Source organism: Microtus pennsylvanicus, chromosome 11 (assembly GCF_037038515.1).
Source record: "Microtus pennsylvanicus isolate mMicPen1 chromosome 11, mMicPen1.hap1, whole genome shotgun sequence".
Classification (NCBI taxonomy): domain Eukaryota; kingdom Metazoa; phylum Chordata; class Mammalia; order Rodentia; family Cricetidae; genus Microtus; species Microtus pennsylvanicus.
In genome coordinates, this window is record NC_134589.1 from 100021657 (window position 1) to 100037024 (window position 15368).

General features: G+C 41.9%; 1 protein-coding gene across 3 annotated transcripts in view; it reads right to left on the reverse strand.

Annotated features, from left to right (window-relative positions):
- Positions 1-2336: 2336 nt before the first annotated feature.
- The window catches only part of Zc3h7a (zinc finger CCCH-type containing 7A), a 42441-nt gene continuing 29409 nt past the window's right edge, over positions 2337-15368 (reverse strand). For all 3 annotated transcript variants that reach the window (XM_075942045.1, XM_075942047.1, XM_075942046.1), the window contains exons 14-23: positions 15159-15355; positions 14262-14362; positions 13066-13247; positions 12181-12257; positions 11237-11370; positions 10782-10887; positions 8625-8733; positions 6728-6861; positions 4998-5161; positions 2337-3245 (exon numbers count right to left, since the gene is read on the reverse strand). In XM_075942045.1, the coding sequence (XP_075798160.1) occupies positions 3056-3245; positions 4998-5161; positions 6728-6861; positions 8625-8733; positions 10782-10887; positions 11237-11370; positions 12181-12257; positions 13066-13247; positions 14262-14362; positions 15159-15355 (1394 nt within the window). In that variant the 3' untranslated portion in view covers positions 2337-3055. The remainder of the gene's footprint in view (positions 3246-4997; positions 5162-6727; positions 6862-8624; positions 8734-10781; positions 10888-11236; positions 11371-12180; positions 12258-13065; positions 13248-14261; positions 14363-15158; positions 15356-15368) is intronic.

Genomic DNA, 15368 nt, shown 5'->3' on the forward strand with positions numbered 1-15368 from the left:
ATGGGCACTGGGTATGTATCTGGTACATAGTCATGTAGGCAGAACACCCCTACACATAAAATTACTTTAGAAATAAAAACCATCCCCTGGAGATAACCAAGTCTTACAGACATGGCAATTATTAGTTTTCCAAACTGCCTTTAGGGGACTTGAGGTGGCAATTGCCCCCTACACACACACACACACACTCACTCACTCACGCATGCACGCGTGCGCACACACACACACTTTACTGTTTCTGTCCAGTAAGATGAGGTATGATCAGTCTCAGTGTTGTGATATGGAGATCCAAGCTGTGGCTGCAAACTAGAGCATGATATGGGCTGTTTTATGCAGAGATAGAGTTTTCTGGAAAAATGCAAACTGCTGAGCAGGTCGGGTACAGAAAATAAAGGGGAGTGAGTTTGAGGGACAAAACTGTCACTGGTATGCATGAGACCTCAAACTTTCCTGGTCTAGATTCCAAAGTTTAAAATAATGATTTTTTTTTTCTGAGTGTGTGATGCTGAGAATTATATGTGTAGGCAAGTGCTCTACCACACAGCTCTGTCCCCAGGCTATACAACTCTTTCATCTTTTTTTAAAAAACATTTTTTATGGTTTATTGTGTCAGATCCCCTGGAACTGGATCTTCAGACAGTTGTGAGCTGCGATGTGCGTGCTGGGAATTGAACCCAGGTCCTTTGGAAGAGCAGTCAGTGCTCTTAACTACTGAGTCATCTCTCCAGCCCTCATCTTTAAGATGAAACAGCAGCAGGGAAAACTTCTCAGTGTATCTTACACTCCTTGGGAAAAGAGGAGATAAGAAATAACCAAACAAGTCAGGTGGTGGTGGGACTTTCACCCAGCGTTGAGAGGGAGAGGCAGGCAGATCTCTGAGTTCAATGAAAACCCGGTCTACAAAGTGAGTTCCAGAGAACAGCAAGGGCTACAGAGAGGCAGAGTGGTGTACGCCTGTTGCAAGTGCCAAAAACAAGTAATAGATAAGGACTGGGGTTGTAGTCACTGCAGAATACTTGCCTAAAATATAAAGCCCTAGCTAGGTTCACTCTCCAATACTAGGGGGAAACTTGTAGAAAGTCTCTGAGGACTCATGTAGGAAAACCATGGTCTCCTCACTTGAACTATCTGCAGCTTGCCCAACCTTTTCCCTAGGATTCTCAGCATCCCACCTCCTCAGATTCATCCCAGAGAAATAATTCTGATTGGGCTACTGCAGGATTGGTTCTCATAGCCTAGATCCTGTTCTTAAAGTCCCTCATAGACCCACCCCCCACCTTACTGCAGCATATGGGCCACCCCTGCTCACCAACCTCTGCCCTGCTAGTACACTCTGCTGGGAGATTAGCGTAGTCATTTCTGTCATCTTACCCAAGCCCTCAGTGATCTCGCAACAATCCCAAGGGCCTATTAAAGGTGTTGGATATACAGTGCTTTTGAAGACTCCCACAGCTCATGTCTTATTTCTTTATTATATATTCAGTGTTCTGCATGCCAGAGAGGGCACCAGATCTCATTACAGATGGTTGTGAGCCACCATGTGGTTGCGGGGAACTGAACTCAGGACCTCTGGAAGATAGGCACTACCACCACCTGGCTCATGAAAGCTGATTCAGTCCAAATACTGAGGCAATAAGTCACAGACCTTCAGTTTGCAGCTTATCACTGTCCAAATACAAATACTATTTTAAAAACAATTTATGGAAGCCGGGTGGTGGTAGCACACTCTCTACAGAGGGATTTCCAGGATGGTCAGAGCTAAGGGAAAGCACCGCCACGCAAGCTCAATCGGCAGAACCCCATGAAGGCACAGGAGAGAATTGACTCAGTTCTCAGTCCACACACATTAATAATAAATTAAAATAAAACCCAGGCTTGGTGGCACATCCGATGATTCTAACTCTACACTTGGGAGGTGGAAACAGGAGGCTCAGGCATTCAAAACTAGACTAGATAGAACTATGCAAGATCCTGTCTCGAGAAAAACCACCAATTTGTGATACAGGCCTATAGTCACTCACTCGGGAGAATCCCATGGTCAGCTCTGCCTCAAAACAGTGAAAACAGGTTGGCATTTAGTTCAGAGGTAGTGTCCACTTAGCATGTACAGAGTGCTGGACGAGGCCAGCCTAATCTACAGAGTTCCAGGACAGTCAGAGCCATATGGAGAAACCCTGTCTCAAAAAACCAAAAGAATAAAATAAAATAAAAGTGCTGAGCTCAAGCCATAGCACACCACACACCAAAAACAAAAATAAAACCAAAAAACAAAACCTGTGTAAAAGCCTGTTCCAATAATTCTTTATGGAGAAAAGACTACACCAAAACTATGAACATCATCGCTATATAAAATCTTTTATTACATACAGGCAATATTGGTCCTTACACTACACAATACCAACAGTACAAGTTTAATCTTTCAAAAATCATCATTCAAACAGCAAAAGACCAAGAAATAAAATTTATGTCAATTGATTATTTTCAAAATATTCTTGATGTACATGATCATCAGTTCCCTTACCACAGTGAAACATACAAATACAGAAAATACCCCATTTAACAGATAGTAGTGTTAAATGGTTATTTGGCTTAAAAATCTGAGTTAAAATCCTTTTTAGCAACCTACATACAGATAAGTAGCAAACTTTATTATATTATATAAATTCGTTCCACTAAAACATGTAAATAATTTCATCCATTATGTATTCTGATCCCAGTGTCCACTTATTCTCTCATGGTCATGGTTCTTATCTGATGGACCAACTCAGAGAGTCATCCTAGATGTAAACTTTATCCTCTTTCTCAACACACCTCATCCAAAAGTCTGTCCAACAGACAGCAACCAGCAGCAAGTCACTTTGCCATCTGATGCCAGTGGCTCCGTGAGAGCTAGGCCAGGCCTATCAAACAGCCATTTCCTATCTACTGTGGGTTGCTGCTCAGAACGACAGATACCAATCAAGCAGAAAACCTGCAGCTCCTCTGCTACGTGCTTTTTCAACACCTCCAATTTTTCTGGTCAGTGCTCTGATTGGGTTACATAAAAGCCAGTGTGTTAGTTTAAATCTTTAAACAAAAAACTATATTTTCCAAAGTCATTATCATTTGGGGCAATTAAGTGATCTTTTCGTGCTTTGCTGAGTTTCATCTCTAGGACATTCTTTCTTTCTTTCCATTCAAGAAGTTCAGCATTTCCATGTGCAAATTTACAGTTGTTTCCTTCTTTGCAGGAGCCATTCATATACCTGTCAGGAGGAGGCAGCGTGCTTAGCATCCATGAGGCAATTAGAACATAGTCTTCCTTAACTGATGACCCACCTACCTGCACATACCTTCTGCAGTCACAGCTTATCATGTCCCACTGTTTTTGCTGCTGGGGATAACAGACAGGACCTCCTGCCTACTAAGTACATGTCCCTTCTAACCATTTGAGTTGCATCCCAGACCCAGTTGGGAAGCTTAAACCTGGGAAACAAGTCTTGAATAGGCACAATATACATTACAGGGAAATTAGTACTATGAATTTATTTCAAAGAATTTATCAGAAAGTACAGACTTGTGCTGGGGGTATAGCTCAGTGGAATAGTGCTAGGCTGGTGTGGACAGTAGAGAAGGGTCACTGGGTACCCTGTTGTACCACTCTCCCCGTAATTCCCTTAAAGGGTCTCTCACTGAACCTAAGCTAGGCTGGTGGTAAGCAAGCTCCATCAACCATCCTGTCCCCGTGCTTCCTACTGGCAAACATGTCTGGCTTTTTACATGGGTTCTGGGAATTTGAACTCGGGTCCTCACCCTTATGCAGTAAGCAGTGTTCATACCTGCTAAATCATCTTCCCAGCCTCTGGTTGGGGATGGGGAAATGTAAAAGACTAAATAAATTAAATTTAAAAAAATAAGAAAATCACTCAGCTGTGGTGGTGCTCACCTTTAACCCCCACACTTAGGAAGCAGAGGCAGGTGTATCTCAGTGAGTTTGAGGCCAGCCTGATCTACAAAGCAAGTTCCAGGACAGCCCAGAGCTACACACAGAGAAACCCTGTCTCGAAAAAAAATAAGAAAAAAGAATTCTTTTTGTTGTTTGGTTTTTTTCAAGACAGGGTTTCTCTGTGTAGCTCCGGTTGTCCTCGAACTCATTCTGTAGATCAGGTTGGTCCTGACCTCACACGGTCTTTAATCCCAGCAGAAGTAGGCAGATCTCTGTGAGTTCAAGGCCAGCCTGGTCTATAAAGTGAGTTCCAGGACAGTCAGAGCTGTGACATAGAAAAACCCTGTCTTTGGTGGGGGGCGGTTCATTTTTTTTTTCATTGAGATATTTTGTAGCTCAGACTAGCCTCAAACTTGAAGTAATTTCCCTATGATGGCTTCCTGCTGCTAGGATTATCAGCATGAATCCCCATACCCACACCCACTTTTTATTTAATTTTTTTCTAAGACGAAAGCATGATATAGTTATGCTCCTATTTTCTTTCTTTCTGTTAATATTTTTTTTTATTTTCAGGATATATAAATATGCCTAAGTATATATGTGTACCATATGCATGTACGTGCCTGCAGAGACCAGAAGAGCATGTCAGATCCCTTGGAACCTGAAATTAAAGGCGATTGTGACCCGGGTCCTCTCCAAGAGCAGCAGGTGCTCATAACTGCTGAGTCGTTCCGCTAAAGGCCACCTCTATTTGATGACCATTTACTGTGAGCAAAGATTGTGACAAAAGATCAGAGAATTAGAGATGAGAATCCAAAGATGATAGCAATACTGGTCATCCTCAGTGTAGAAAACCTTCTCTTTGTGCTTCTCCGAGGAGATATGGTGAGTTTGGATAGGCACACCTGCACAGCCTCTCGTCCCGGGGCAGACAACTGTAACATAGGTGCACCTGCATATTTCTATTCTTCCAGGGCCTATAACAAGACTACCACCTACATTCTATTCTGTCTGCAGATACAATAACCAAAGAAGTACCATGAGATCAGCTGTTTTCACAGGGCCTACATACCTCTCACAAATACTGAAGTTCCCAGTGGGGAAGCGGTGTTGCCAGCAATACTGGTCATCCTCAGTGTGGAAAACCTTCTCTTTGTGCTTCTCGGAGGAGATATGACCTTGCCATTGCTTCTCACTGTTACAATTCTTCCCACACATCCAGCAGTGGAAGTCCACCTAAAGCGTGTGGGAAGACGTGCTGCCTGAGAGCCTGCACCTCCCAGTGCGGCCTGAGCTCAGCTCAGGCTCCACTCTGGGGAAGTCAAGCAAGGGACATATAACCCAGAATCAGAGGTAGCACCAGCACAGGACCAACTACAGTACTGGAACATACATGAGTGGATGGGTCCTGTGCAGGTCATCTAGTTAAGTTCTGACAAGGAGGCCAAGAGAAGCTGCTGTACAAGCAAAGTCATCTGAGAAGCAGGTAAGTATTCTGGGCAGAAGTTTACACCCCAAGGAAAAGCAGGACATGCATTAAGGTCAGAGTGGGCCAGCTCTAGAATAACCAGCAGCAATTCTATACACGAGCCCCGACTATACCAGATTTGTACCAGGTACCCAGAAAGTAAATATGCTGGCCCTTCACGGACAAAGTTACACATCACAAAGAGGTTTAAGTATTAAGAAAGATTCAAACTCCTTTGTGTCCTGAGCAGAGACACAAAAGACCAGGACAGACACAGCCCTGAAATGGTAAAGGACATGGGTGAGAAGCAAAAGACAAATGGCAGCAGCACACGGTATAAACATGCCAGGCCAATACAAAGGAAGAATAACCACATATAATGGCCAGGTGTGGTGGCTAATGCCTGTAATCCCAGGGCTCTGCAGACTAAGAAGACCGTTCAAATTCAAGGTCAGCTTGGGCTACAGAGTGAACTGCCTTTCATTTAAAAGAAAAAAAGGTCACATCACTGATATATAAACATATAGGGAAATACACCCCCTGGTTCTTGTTCCTCTGGGAAGAAGAGACACACTTCCAACTTTATCTGTAGAACCTTCACCTATTTTACAGACACCAAGTATTAACATCACTTAATGTGGAATAGTAGACTCAAGCCATTCATGTTTTCTTCACTTTTTGTACAGGTCTCATTATGGAGCTCTGGCTGACCTTAAACTCAAGAGATCACCCAAGTGCTGAGATTAAAGGTGTGTAACAATTTTGGTTTTAGAGACAGGTTCTCTCTTTTTTGTTTTGTTTTTCTGTGTAGTTTGTGAGCCTGTCCTGGGGTTCATTCTGTAGACCAGGCTGGCCTTGAACTTAGAGATCTGCCTGCCTCTGCCTCCCGAGTGCTGGGATTAAAGGTGTACACCACCATCATCTGGCTGAGACAGGTTCTTACGTAGCCCAGATGACCTCTAATTTGCCAGGTAGCCAAGGATGGCCTTGGATTTCTGATACTTCTGCTTCGACTTCCCAAGAGTGCTGGGATTACAGGCATGTAGCACCCAGTTGATGTGGTGCTGGGGATTGAACCCAGGGGATTGTGCATGCTAGGTAAGGACTCTACCAATGGAGCTCCATCCCAACCAAGCTTCTTTATGTTTTTGAAAACAAAAATTCAAGCAAGAGTATTTCAGGCACAGGAGACTTAAGCTAATGGCAAAAAAAAAAAAAAAAAAGCATAGTAGAAAAAAGACACCAGAAGGTGCCAGAGCCAGGCTTTGGAGAAGTGAGAGGAGAAAGCTGTAGGAGCAGCCCCGAAGCACAAGTGAGTTAGCAATGGTACTTACAGAAATTTCAGCATAATCTGTTGGCATATGGATCTGCTTCCCATTTTCTTTGTTACAGTGACTGGCTACATCATCACTTTTTTCACTTTTTTGATTCTTCAGCCAGAGTTCATAAAACTGCTCTATATCATGTACTGAGGAAAAAGGAACTGTTTAGAAACAACCAGGAAATGCCATTCAAATACACAAACAAGCATGTGTATTTACTATCACTCAGTACATTTTCAAAACAAACGTCATGGTGACTCATGCCTTTATTCTTAGCATTTGGGAGGCAGATACAGACAGATCTCTAAGTTTGAAACCATGCTGACCTACAGAGCAAGTTCTGGGACAGCCAGGGCTACACAGAGAAACCCTGCACTCCCCAATAAATAAATAAAATGAAACAAAACAAAACTAAACAGTTATTACATTAGACCTGAGAGATGACAAATCCAACCTAAGCAGCAGATAAACTTTCAGGCAGAAGAACCAATTTTCAGGACTTGTTAATAGTACAAAAATAGCTTCATTATTAACTCCTTCCTGTATTTGCAAGACACTTGGAAGTGTTTAAAACTCAAGAATATCACAAGGCTGTGCACAAAAGGCCTCAGCACTACTTCAGGTCATCCTGTGCTACACTAACTCTTCAGTGCTGTCACCACAGGAGGTGCCTTACAGGAAGAGAACAGTTGCAGCTGACATACATCCTGGTCATTGTGAAAGATGGGAAACCCCACAGAAGCAAGGCTTGACCCAACCAATAGAGGCCCACCAATCAAGCCACAGTCCTAGAGCATCAACATGCTGGGGTGCAATGTACAATATCACTATGACAGGTTCTGGACAGTGGTTGCAGGCTGGTTCCTGGGTAAGGACAGGTACATTCTACATTATTGTCAAGCCTAAGGCCAGGGTTTTACTAAAGTCAGCTCTGCTCCTTTCTGGCTGGATAATGCACTGTCTAGTCCATTACAGGCTATTTAGAAGCACCCCTGGACCCTGTCTTTAGAAGCCAGTAGCACATCTTCCCGGGTCATGGGTATGACAGCATCTCCAGACAGGCCCAGATGTTCCCAGGGAAGGAAGACTATGCAGCAAATTATGTTCCAAGCTGAGAAACAGTGTTAAAAACTCTGGTAGTGAGATCTAGTCTAAATTTGGCTTTGAAATTTTCTAACATTCAATCATCAATCAGAGATGAGGCATAAAACTAGAGATTGTTCTTCCTTCAGAGCGTGGCGGCAGGAGTCATGGAAGACTCCAGACTCCTGACAAAGCAGGAAAAGCCTCAAGAAGGCCTACTTTAAGTAGAACAAGAGGGCATCCACTCCACACAAATCACATGGCAGGTCGGCCTTCATTCCAAATGATTCTTGTAATAGAGGGATTGGGTGCATGCATTTCTATCAGTGTGTGTGTGTGTGTGTGTGTGTGTTTTTAAAATTAAAACAAAAATTTCTGTAGTAAAACTGTTTAGGTTCAAAAGTAAAGGTTGTCTGAAGCGCCTCTCAAACTCTCATCTACCTGATGGACCAATGAGGCAATCTTGTTTAAAGTCACACCAACTGAGCTATCCTGGGCTTCTCTCTTGTAAGGAAGATACCTATTATACCCAGGATAAGGAACTACAGATTCACACCCAAATGTGATCTAACCAAACCCACATCAGAAGTCAATTTCCACAGGTCAGGCAGTGGTGGCTCATGCCTTTAATCCCAGCCTGGTCTACAGAGCAAGTTCACAGAGAAACCTTATCTCAAAAAGTTTTAAAAAAAAAAAAAGTCTGTTTCCACACCAAGGAGGCCATGGTCACGTTTCCAGCTGCAGCCAAAACCATGCAAGCTGTTTGCTGTGTTCATGGGGAACTGAACTTAACAGAAGACAAAGGACATAAATAGCACGAACTTACTTCTATTATCCTTCATGTAAGTCCACACTTCACGTTCCTCATGACTATGAGCAAAAGAACAGTTGCCAACATACTGACATTTTTTTCCAGAAGCAATATGGTTGCATAGCTGTGTGAAAAATAAATATATGTACATGTATAAACACACACGTATACATATATACACATGCACACGCATACACTTTAAAACAGAGCACTGCTAAGTATAACTAATGTTTACATTTAAACAAAGTAGTTGTTGCTATCAGTGCTTAGCAGTACAAACTTCAAGATCAATTCCATCCAAATGGATCATAAGCCCAAAATACTTGAGACAGTGACAGCAAACATTTCTATTTCACAATTTCCCAAAGAAAATGAAGCACAGAATTAAGTAGCACAGATTTCCTACAAAGTCAAATACTGGGGACCTTATCTCTATGGAGCACATTTGATGCCCTGTCTGTCAGGTGGCTATTGTTCTCTTCCTAGAATATTCAGGATGCTTCCAAATCAGTCCTGGGAACAGAAAGAGACTATAGCTTGCTCCAAGTTACTAGACACTGCCAGGAAGCTTCCAGACTTAAAGTGCTAATGACCCTACACCGAGAGCTAACCTTAGCCACAACTCACTAGACACAGTGTCTTTGAAGACAGCTACACTAACCAGGTCAGGGAGTTAATAGGCTTTCAAACAGAACTCCTCTGGTTATGTGGGATTTTAATCAGCAATGGAAACAGGGCGCACTAGTAAAATCACGAAGTGACAGTAATCATCAGAAGTTTTCCTAAGAGTCACTAGTCTCCAAGAACAAGGAAAACCTCCATCACCAAGAAAGCGCATTTCTAGGTCTCGCCAGCTAGCTGGTTGTGATACATAAACCCTTAATTGCTACCTTGGCTACGTCTGCTCTTCCCACTATTCATCTTACAGAACTGTGAATGCTCAGCATTTGCTTTTGCAAAATCCCAACACTAAATTTTCTGTTGGGATGAAATTCAGTAATCCTACATGAAAACCTACAAGAGGTCAACAGCCTATTCAATAAGACAGTGTAATCACTAGCTAGGGCACATTCTTTTTTCTTCCCTCTTGTTTGAGACTTGGAGACACGGTCTGTTTATGTAACCCTGGCTGGCATGGAATTTGTTTACTTTGTACACCAGGCTGGTCTTAAACTTGTAGTGACTCTCCTGCCTCTGCATTAACAATCATGCTTCTACATTCTGAGTGTTGGAATCACAGGTAAGCTGCCACTCCTGGCTTACCCAAAGTCTTTCAAAGATAAGAAACAGGGAATACGAAGGACAAGACCAGGCACTGTGCTGGATTTCAAAGACTCCCATGAGATATTACTGTCTCTATGGCATAATGATCCCAATTTAACAGATGTGCAAATGAAACCAAGACATGGGACAGGGACCTTCTGAAAGATTATTTTCTGCACATTCTTACATACTCACACACACACACACACACACACACACACACACACACACACACACACAGAGGATTATCTGTTCTAGCAATACCTAACATGACTGGAGGAAAAGAGGCAATAAGCTACTGAAATGTTATGTGATAGAGCTCACCACATTAAAGATTAAATAAAAATCAACAGCCCCGAACATCTGCCTCAGAAACTACAATAAGAATCACAGTAGTAATAAGGATTGAACTTAGGACCTCACACACACTTGACAAGTACTCTATCACTGAACTACAACTTAGCCCAGATGCATGTTTTAGCGAAGTCTCTGGTACACATACAACCTTATCCTTTTAATGCCCAAGATATCAAGTTTCCAATAAATCTCTTAACTTTTCATACAAAAGTCATCTAATTCCACTCTAGACAAAGAGCCTTGCAAAGACTGCCTTGTGACTAAGTTAGCAGAGCTGCAAGCCACACAGGTGATGCAGAATTCCCTCACTTTTCCTCAAGTCCGGTTATCTTTTCACTCTGTCCAAGTAATCTATGCAGTACCAATCAATATAAAAACTGCTGGAGTCACACACATACACCAAAGGGCAAGCAAAAAGCAAAAACAAAACAAAAACACAGATTCAATTTCAGCAGCACTTAAAGGGTTTTGAGCTTCATTCTGAATTAGCACTAATTTCTAATAATTGGAAATGCCTAATTTAAAAAAGTGGCTTAAAAATTACGTATGTACATCAAACTGTAAAGGCATTTGTTTCTTTGTGGGGAGAGGACGGATGTTCTTCCACTTCTTACGTTCAAAAGACATCACTCTCATCGCACGACGCTCTTTGGTCCACCTAAAAAACATGGAGTTCAGAAAATACAACACTTGGGCAAAAGATGACGTAACCTAAAAGGAAAGGCACAGCAGGAGCACCCAAGGGATCAGAGATTTCTTGTTTCACCCCTTCTGCGAAATGCCTTATGGGTCTATGGCTTCACGTTCTCTTGATCTTTATCAGCACTGACTGAATTCTAAACAAAGAAAACAGCACTTGTGAACTATCACCTGCTATATCCTAAAAGCCTCTCCCCTTTCACTTTGTTCGTACATCTACTATTGACTTTCCTGTCCTGGCCTCCTTTCTACAGACAGGACTGCACCCCATGGAGTGCAAGGACTGACAGACATCCACACATACTTACGAGTGCTGCGCTTTGGCACTGCAGTACTTTCTGTTCTTGTCTGGTTCAATGACTTGACCATTTCTCAGACACTGAGCACATACAAATTTTATCTTCATATTAAGTAATCCAGGCATTATCTGATTGCCAAGTACCTTAAACAATGAAAGACCAATTATAACAGAAAACAATTTCCTAAACCAGCATATTAAATTGCAATGCATTTGTACCACAATAGCTTAGTTGTCTAGATCCATGACTTGATAAATAATATATGCGGATAATTAATCTAAACTGTCTCATATACACAAAAGAATCTGATCAAAACTGACTATACACACCACACACCACACCTCAACTCACAAAAGCTAGTTTTTTGGTACAAACCTTTAATACCAGACTTGGGAGGCAGAGGCAGGTGGATCTCTCAGCTTGAGGCCAGGCTGGTCTACAGAGTGAGTTCCAGGACAGCCAGGGCTATATAAAGAAACCCTGTCTTGAAAAATAAACAAAAAATTAAAAAAAAAAAACCAAAAACAAAAGCAAGACAGCTCCTTTTGGAACTAACTACTGGAGCTGAGTGGCTTTCAGGTGGTGAAGAAGAATGAATGAATGAATGAATGAATGAATGAATGAATGAATGAATGAATGAATGGCTTTACAACTTAACCAAGGACACAGAAACAAAACACAGTCCATCTGTCTCTTAAGCAAGAATTGCCAAAGTCCAAGCCCCAGTGTTTCCCCAGGTAAACTAGGAAAGAAAGCAGTGCTGTGTGTCTTTACAGACATTACAGGATGCCGTTCCTATGGTGACCAATGCAGATAACCTTTTCACAGGGGAGTACCCAGGGGAACAAATACTAACGACTGCAAGCATGAACCTGAACCTGTCACCAACCCCGCACCAACTAGGCAACTCCAGAAAGGCGCCAATTCACAAGGACACGAACAAGGAGTAATACCTGAGTCCCAGGCATGCTTGCTTCCAAACTTCTCCAATACTGTTTGGATTCTTGAGCAATAACATCATGGGAGATACCTGGGAAATGGATAAGTTTCTCTTAACACAGCACAGTACCCACCCATTTGGGTCGGGGCACACAGAACCCTGACTTCCCCGTTCTCAGGCAGCCAGATCCATCAAAGAAATGTACATTGCATTACATTTTTCGAATAGAATATTTACAAGCACAGTTCTTTATGCCTTCTGAGGAATCCTTTCTTCATTCTTAAAATCCATGCTACATGTAAATATCAATCATTAACTGCATGAAACCACATCCAAAATAGGTAACTCTTTAAAACAAACACTATAGTAGCCAAACATGGTGGCTCCAGTCCTGTAATCTAAGCTGCTCAGGAAGCTAAGGCAAGAGGATTCCAAATTCAAGATCAGCTTGGGCTACAGAGTGAGTTCTAGGCTAGCTCAACAATGTAGTGACAGAAACAGTGAAAATGGACTGGAGACCACTCAGTGGTCAAGAGCTTGCCCAGCGCGCACACAGCCCTAAATTCAATCCCAACGCTGGTCCTGAGGGTTGGAACTTCACTTTTTTTTTTTTTTTTTGGTTTTTCAAGACAGGGCTTCTTTGTGTAACAGCACACTTACATATTTTATTACAAGTAATTTATTTACTCTGTTCTGTGCACAAGGGGAGAGCAGAGGACAAGGTGCAGGAGTCAGTTCTCTCCTTTCGTCGCATGGATTCCAGGGTTATCAGGCTTGGCAACAAGTGCCTTTGCTACTACTATCAAATCAACTAGCTAAGAAGGTGACTCCTCTTATGACTGTTCTGGCACTCCCCGACTCCTAATACAGAGACAGTAACAAGCCAACACAGACCCACCTCTTTCATTTTGCATTATCCATACTTTCAATTCAATAAGACTATGGGCATAGAAGCACTCATCTTCCCTTAAGCAACCGTAACGGACCTCATGTCGACACAGATCAAGCTGACACTGACTATGAAAAGAACGTATTTTGGAATATTTTACTGTGGTCTCTCTCAAAATGTGGACAAGGCACCTAAGACCAAAAAAGAAAGAAAGAAAGAAAGAAAGAGAGAGAGAGAGAGAGAGAGAGAGAGAGAGAGAGAGAGAGAGAGAAGGAAAGAAACATTTTAATGCTGCTCTTCCAACTTTGAATAACCATGCACATATACATATATATATACACATATACATATATATATATATATATATATATATACACACACACACACACACATACACAATGGCAAGTTCTAGTCAGAAAAACTATTTTATTAAAACCAGTGCCAGAAAAAATTATGCACATAACTAATTTCTAATTACAGTTTAAACAAGAAAAATCTAAATGCATGTCACAAGAAGCTGTAAATTAATATGATCTTCTATATTAAATAATCTAGTAATTCTAAGCAATTCATTTACTTAATTCTCAAACGGGCAAAAGAAGCATTTTTAAAAACTTTTTTGCCTTTTCTATTACATGTATCTAACGTGTGTGTGCGCGCGCGCATGTGTGTCATGCTCTACATTTGGAGGTCAGAGAACAACTTGGAACAAGTTCTGTTTATTCTACCATGTGGGTCCTGGAGATGAACTCAGGCCGTCAGACTTGGTAAAAAGTGCCTTTGCCTACTGAGTCACCCCACTGGTTCACTGCGGTGCTGTATCGAGACTGCCTTCTAAATGAGAACCAGCGGTCCTAGTTTACCATGCAGGCCATGCTAGATTCAAACCTTCCTGAGTGCCGAGATTACAGGCATGTGCCGTAACACCCAGCTAAAAGACATTTAAAATAGTTATTGCTTCTCAGAAGAACAGAAGAGCAGGAAAAATGCCTTATCCTGCCTTTTTTCTTTCTTCCTTTATTTTCATTGAGGCAGCGTGGTCTCACTATGGAGCCCTGGCTGTCCTGAAGTCCAGATCTACCTAACTTTGCCTCCTTTGCTAATGTTAACTGTGTATATCCCGATACCTAGTCTACTATTGCCTTTATTAGATCTATGAAAATCTATTTTTTTGTCACTATAAAAATGAGAAATCACCAACATACTTATTGTCCTCAAATTCATGCTTTGTAACCGGGTGAGAACAAGCAGTGGAATTATCCTTATTTCTTTTGCTTATTATTCTAGGTTTATGATCAAAACATTTCTGAAATAGAGAAAAAAAGAAAATTATCACACAAATAAACACAAGTCTGAGTTCTGTGCCAAGAATACTGCTTTAGTTTCAGTACCTTTTATGGATTTAAAATATGTGCCAATTGATACTCAACATGAAACTTTACTACCATTCATTCTGCTCTGGCTATTTTGAGACAGAATCTCTGTATAGTCCAGAATGGCCTTGAACTCAGAGTGGTCCTTCTCCCTCAAACTCCTGCACACTGGGGTTATAGGCATGCACCACCAGGCTCAGATTTCTCCTATTTCTTCATACACTGGTAGAGAGGCGACTGGTTACTGAATGACTACTTTACAATATGTCAGGGTCTGCTGAGCACTTTATACACTGAGGCTTACAAATCAGAAATTTTTAGAGATTTTTGTTTTCTTGAAAGGGAATCATTGGTATCCCTGGCTGACCTAAAATTCACTATGTAGATAAGACTGACCTAAAACTCACAGAGACTTACCTGCCTTTGCCTTCCAGGAGTGCTGGGTTAAAGGTGGGTGCCATCATACCTGAACACAATTTTTGTTGCTGTTGTTGTTTTTTGTTGAATGAAACAAAAGTCTAACTAAGTAGCCCTGGAAGACCTGGAGCTCACTCTGGCTGACCTTGCAACCACAGAGATCTGTCTTCTTCTGCTTCCCAAATGCTGGGTTAAAGACGTGCACCACAGCACCTAGCCACAATGCTTTTAAAAACAGTGCTGGGACATCTATGTACGCCAGGCAAGAGCTCTCTAAATTTTACAGCAGAAAATGAGTCATGAAGAAATCACCTCACAAAGGAATGTAAATTCTCCAAGATGCTCTTGAAGAAGTTTGACCACAGTAAGACTGATCTTTCCATTGCCACCAAAGAAAGCCTCTCGACTGAATGCCCCTTTTCTTTCAAGGGTCCACACATCTATCTCTTCTTGGCAATAAGCGAATGTACAGTGACCAGAATATCGACATTCATCCTCTGCAGCAACATCTGGAAAAGTAGG